The sequence below is a fragment of the Cupressus sempervirens genome, chromosome 5 (assembly GCF_028749045.1).
Source record: "Cupressus sempervirens isolate cs-2001-9-10 chromosome 5, ASM2874904v1, whole genome shotgun sequence".
NCBI lineage: Eukaryota > Viridiplantae > Streptophyta > Pinopsida > Cupressales > Cupressaceae > Cupressus > Cupressus sempervirens.
In genome coordinates, this window is record NC_143122.1 from 1,048,782,961 (window position 1) to 1,048,789,200 (window position 6,240).

Consider the following 6,240-nt stretch of genomic DNA (forward strand, 5'->3'; position numbering starts at 1 on the left):
TCTTAAGAGTGACCTTTTTATTTTCATGCGCCATGGGCATACTTTCCAGTTCCAAATATAGTGGATAACCCTCTCGGTACCGATCTCTCATTGGAATGGGCTTTGGATTCAGGGGTTAGGTTTTAAGAATTACGATCCAGATCACACCAAAGGATACATGTCCATGCAATACTGCTTAACAATGAATGGAAGATCTGATCACAGTTTATAGAACTTTGCTCAATGGAAATTGCAGTTTACATAATCAAAGAAGAAATTATATTAAAAATAAATAGACAGACAGATTCGAACAGACAACTCAGAAAACAAAATCTCACATGCAAAGCAGTAACTTCTAAACTTAGGACAATAAAACCATATACTAGCTTTAGGAGACCTCTCATATGATATGATCACAAATGCATGTCAAGAAAAACTGAATAATGAGATTAGAAAAAAATAGCTTATACAGATTTGGCAAAAAGAATAAATCATCATATTTCCCTTTGAAATAGATAAATATCCACATACAAACCCTCAAGACATTGGATAACAAACAGTCTGTTGAGTTGTTCCAGTCCGTTCAGCCGAAAAATCGCAGTTTCACAAATACTGGAAAAAAATTACAAATTCACAAAACTAGTCCCATCGAAAGCCTCAATACATTAAAGAACAAACAGTCTGTTGAATTGTTCGGGTCCGTTTAGCCAAAAACTCGTAGAAAACAAAAAAAAAATTACAAATTCACAAAAACTAGACCCCATCTTGGCTGGTCCTAAGAGGACGGGGGTAGCCATTCTCATTCATTCCGGCACCAGTCTTGTCCATCTGAACGGCTTTCTGATCATCATCATCACCCCATTTCGTGCTTTTGTAATAAACGGCGTACAGAAGCAACTGGCATGCTCCCAAACCAGCTCCCAATCCATTTGGAAGCTGCATGCATACGTTTAACACTCAGCAAAAGTAACAAAACAGATCTAGGAGAAGCAGAAAATTTTGAGATATATTTATACTTACCACGAGATTTATGTCGAAGTGTATGGCTCCATAAGCAGTCCAAATTAATCCATTGGAAAACATGGCAATAGACAGGTAGAGGGGCATGTATTTCACGCTCTTCTCCTTAATAACCTTTCTCTGTAGAAAAAATACTAAACTGTCAATCAGTGATCATGATCAATAAGACAAATTTTCAAAATGAGAAAAGCAAAGCTTGCCGCTTACCATGATGGACAAGGGAGACGCATACATAATCACATTGAATATAATGCAGATAGTCCCTATTGTTGTGTATCGCTTTTTGTGAGTATGCAAAAGCAAAAGCGAGCAAAGTGTAACAGCGGCAAAGAATGAGCATATCACTACAATAACCCCAACTATCTTCAACTGCAATACAAACAGAATATGAATCATCCAATTTGCATGAAATTGACATTCACTAATAGTCGTTCCTGTGTAACTTTAAAATAACCCTACAATAGATTCACTAGTAGTTACATCTTTGTGGAAATTCAAACCAAAACGCTACAAAGATACTCACCCGTGTTTTTCTATCTTTGCAGAAAATCAAAAAGATCAGGGTGTATATGATCTCTATGCCGAGACCTATGCCATTTATCGTAGCCACAAGTATACTATTCGGTTTTACAATAGGCAATCCGTACAAGACCCACAGTGCACAATTCAGAATCGTCATAGCATATGGAATCCCTGAAAACCCTCGCGTGTTTTTCCATTTGATTATCTTGTAAAAGGTCGTGCTACATCATTTCAAAAAGAAATAAATAACCATTATTTTATATTTCCAAGAGCAAATCCTTATGAAAAACTCCTAAAAATAAGCAGGAAAGAATGTTTTCTATAGTTGGACAAAGCAATGCAAAAACAGAGAAAAAAAGCAGCTTAAATATAGCAGTAAATAAAGCTTACGCTGGCGCCAGAAACATAAGAAACGAAATCACATTTCCTGCAGCGAAAAGAAATTGAGAATTTCAGTCAAAAATTCTTATCATCGCATAAATAATCAAAAGATAGATAAATAATAAAGGAATTCCACTCATAAGTTGTTTTATTTACACAAAAATAATGAAAAGGACAAATACTTCAAAAATTTCTTCCATATTATTTCATCACAGGCTGTAGACTCCGAGATTTTTCCAAAATAAGTCAAACGATTCATAAAAACTACAAGCATTCCACTCACAAATTGTTTTATTTCCGCAAAAATATTCAAAAAGACAAATCCTCTTCAAAGTTCTTCCAAATTCTTTCATCACAGTTGCAAGCTCTGATATTCTTACGAACTGTCAAAAGATCCATAAAAACTACATGCATTCCAGTCGCAAATTGTTTTATTTCTACAAAAACTATACAAAAGAGAAATGTATTTCAAATTCTTTCATCATAGGTTGCAGGATCCGAGATTTGTACGAATTGTGTCAACTACAGCATTCCACTCACAAATTGTCTTATTTCCACAAAAAAAATCATAAAAACATGTTCTTCACAAGTTTCTTTCCATTTCTTTCATCACAGTTTGCAGGCGCCGAGATTTTAGGAATTGTGTCAAACCATACTTAAAAACTACAAGCATTCCACTCACAAATTGTTTATTTCCACAAAAAATAAAAAAAAAGCAAACACTTTACAAAGTTCTTCCAAGTTCTTTCATCACAGGTTTAAAAAGCAAATCTTTTAAAAATTTCTTCCAAATTGCAGGCTTCGAGATTCGCACAAATTGTGTGAAAAGATAAATAAAAACTGCACTCATTCTGCTCGCAAATGTTTCTTATTTCCACAAAAAATAATCGAAAGGCTCCAAATCCTTTCATCAAAGAGGCTACAGGCTTACCTATGATCCCGAGAGCTGTACGAATCGTGTCTTCGACCGCCATTATTTCCAAAAACAGGAAATGCAAAGAGACCTAAAGGGAAAAAATCAAAACCCTACAAACACCCCAAATTTACTGGCGCTCGGAGAATAGAATGAGCGATTCTGTTGGGGATTTAATAGAAATGTTTCAAAACTGAAAACCAGCAATAAACGGTCAGTAAATGGCGCAGCGCCACGTGGACTGGAGTTAATCGTGAGACCGATAATCTCGCAGTGCTGCAAAATTGAATGCAAAAGATAAGCATTCAAAGCAGACTTGCACTAAACAGATAAATCCCAACTAGATGTCTCGATAATTTCCAAGTCCACAAAGTGTCTACTCCTCAATCCTCATGCATAGCGTTCAATCTCTGACCTGGAAATCGTTTTAAATCCTCTGGATTTTAACTGGGTTTTGAATCTCCTCCTTCGATTGAAGAGAAGTTGTTAATAGTCTCCATTGTTAGATAGACACGTCGTAAAACCGGATTTGCATGTATTGATTCCTGATTTTTTTGATATGCATGAGCTTTGTGGGATTTCCAAGAATATATAGTACTGTTAAATTAATTAATAAAATATTTTTTGAAAGTTAATATTTCTCAATCCAAAATTAGAATTTGTATTCCATAAATAATAATTTAATATATTATTCCTATTACTTAGGACAATTAGATCAATTAATTTCATGTATTTATAGAGTTTAAATTATACTGTTTTGGGTCCTTAGTATATAAATTGATTTCAATAAGGATAAGGATAAATGCTTAAAATGAGTCATTTCAAATATCTATGGACAAATATTTTAGTAGTCCTAAAAAAAATGGACTATTTATAACAAACTTAAAAATTATTCATATTTTTTATATATATCACATTTATTATTATCTTTATATAGGGCAAGGACTAATATTAACGCAAAGTCCAATGTTGCTAGGCTTTATTTTGCCTACCAACTACTTTATAATTTTTCTAGGATTATTTTGCGGAACTCACACCCTATCCTAATATTGTTGCTTGTTTGTAAATAATATTTTATTAATATTAATTTTATTATGTAAAAAGTAGGAAAAAAAATTGTGATAACACAAAAAATCAAAATTTAAATACAAATAATAATAATTCAATAAAATTTTTAGAAAGATTCTACATTATCTTTTTTTATTATAATTTAAATATGAATAACATTTGAAAAAAGCAATTTAGTTATAAAAAGAGTGAGAGTTAGTTGTACAATATAACTTTATTTATTCCATTCACTTAGAATTGTTTTTAAAAAATATTATTTATTTAAAAGTTGATATGTCTCAATTCAAAATTATTATTTATTTGAAAGTTGATATTTCTCAATTCAAAATTATTATTATTTGAAAGTTGATATTTCTCAATTCAAAATTATTATTATTTGAAAGTTGATATTTCTCAATTCAAAATTATTATTATTTGGAAGTTGATATTTTTCAATTCAAAATTATGATTATTTGAAGGTTGACCTACATGGAATTTGTACTATGTGGGAAACGTTTATTACATGTCATAAAAGTTGATATTTCTCAATTCAAAATTATTATTATTTGAAAGTTGATATTTTTCAATTCAAAATTATTATTATTTGAAGGTTGACGTACATGGAATTTGTATTACGGTGGGAAACGTTTATTACACGTCGTAAAAGTTGATATGCATGTATTGATGACTGTGATTTGCATGGATTTGTGACGTTTCCAAGGAGACAATAAGTTGACTTCATCTACGTGTTCCGCAGAATTAACAAAATTATAACTATATTAGACAAATGTTTCTTAAGAAATACGATTTAATATATTATAACTATTGAATTGATATTAAAACGAGCTCCCCGACTTTTAAAATATCAATGCAATGCTGAGTTGTAGAATCAGATATTATTAATATTTATTAGGACTTTTTAAATATCAAAGTAATGCTGAGTTGTACAATGAGATATTTTTATTTATTAGGCGGTAGGCGTTTAGATAAGGGGCTATTTTCAACCATAAACGGTCAAATAGTGGAACTACGTTGGACTCTTCCCCGCTGTTTTCATGTCGTCGTTGGCAGTTGCTTTTTAAACACATGAGCAGCTGTTTTCTCGCTGGTTACACGTTGGATTCCCGTTTTTCACTTTATATTTTTTTTATCCATACCGACATTCCGGCAGGCAGAAAATCACGGCGGGAGGATCCCATTAAATCCCCTCTTTATTTATATTTATATTTATGAATAATCATTTTTTATTCATAAATAATATACTAGATACAATTCACAATGTTTTTTTTTAATGAATAGTCATTTTTTATTAATAAATAATATACTAGTTACAATTCACAAAAAAGGACTGAGGATACAAGATCACCCCACAAGAGTTCACACGACCGAAGCTGAAATAAACAACTATTCATCAAAAAAAGGAAACATTAAGCAACCCCTCATGCTGTCAAAGCAGTGCCAGCTTGGGGGGTGGTTCATCACAATCATGAAAGCCCCAGTCATCGTTGGGATTGGGAGGTGGGCTGGGAACAATCCCTAATTGAAAACTTAAAAAATATTGGTCAAATTTTGAACTTTTAAATTTTTAAAATTTTTAATATGGAGGTTCAACATTTTCCGCCTAGTTTATTTGGTTAAGAACTAAGGACGGGGTATTCATTCTACCAAATTCGTGCAGACACGATCCCCACCGCATTCCTTTAGATGTCAGAGGCTTGATAGGGGGCGGGCTCTTTGTGAGTCTTCAACTTCACTAATAGACCAAGTGCCCTTTAACTTTAAATTTATTTCATTTAATGACTTTAATCATAATATACAATTAATGAATGTAAGATGTGGCTCGTCATTAATTATATACTTAATTTTTATTTTTATTTTAAAGATATGTATATCAATTTGATTAATATATAATTAATAATGTATATATGATGTGTAAATTATATATCAAATAAAATATTGAGAAAACATTTAATTTACTTGGTGAATCAACTCTCTATCTAGAGGAGGTATCTCTCATGCGAGTAGAGGTCATCCCTATTGGCTCAATTGATCCTCTCTAACACCGCATTTAATGGACTCAACTAAAACTAAAGGATTTAAACATAGTTTGCGTCTCTAGATAGTTGAAAAAATCTTGGATCATTAGAACCAGTGAGTGCTTGGTTTGTGGTAATCCAAAACCACTTGAGTGCAAAGTTTATGGTGATCTTGAAACCATTTGTGTGATGTTTGTAAAGTTTGTAGTGATCTTGAAACCACTTCAGAATTGCATTGGTTAAGGGTAAACTATAAAATTGGGAGTAATTGTGACGTGGGGGGAATAATATAAGTGATAGTATTTGATAAGTGGTTATAAATATGTACATAACAAGGCTTTA

The 6,240-nt window shown here is 32.1% G+C and overlaps 1 protein-coding gene across 1 annotated transcript; it reads right to left on the minus strand.

The window, feature by feature from the left end:
- Nucleotides 1-452: 452 nt before the first annotated feature.
- On the minus strand, nucleotides 453-3,380 carry LOC149559536 (bidirectional sugar transporter SWEET5-like). The gene is made up of 6 exons (XM_089828412.1): nucleotides 2,834-3,380; nucleotides 1,912-1,948; nucleotides 1,523-1,742; nucleotides 1,207-1,368; nucleotides 1,000-1,119; nucleotides 453-915 (listed from the first exon to the last, which is right to left on the minus strand). The coding sequence occupies exons 1-6, from the start codon at nucleotides 2,874-2,876 to the stop codon at nucleotides 733-735; spliced, it is 765 nt and encodes a 254-aa protein (XP_089684538.1). The 5' UTR covers nucleotides 2,877-3,380; the 3' UTR covers nucleotides 453-732.
- Between the last annotated feature and the right edge of the window lie 2,860 nt (nucleotides 3,381-6,240).

Excerpts from the sequence above, each read along its gene's own strand:
- LOC149559536 (XM_089828412.1), bottom strand. The coding sequence starts at position 2,876 with ATGGCGGTCGAAGACACGATTCGTACAGCTCTCGGGATCATAG. Across the intron at positions 1,949-2,833 it reads TACAGCTCTCGGGATCATAG|GAAATGTGATTTCGTTTCTT; the intron begins GTAAGCCTGTAG and ends TTTTCGCTGCAG. Across the intron at positions 1,743-1,911 it reads CTTATGTTTCTGGCGCCAGC|CACGACCTTTTACAAGATAA; the intron begins GTAAGCTTTATT and ends GAAATGATGTAG.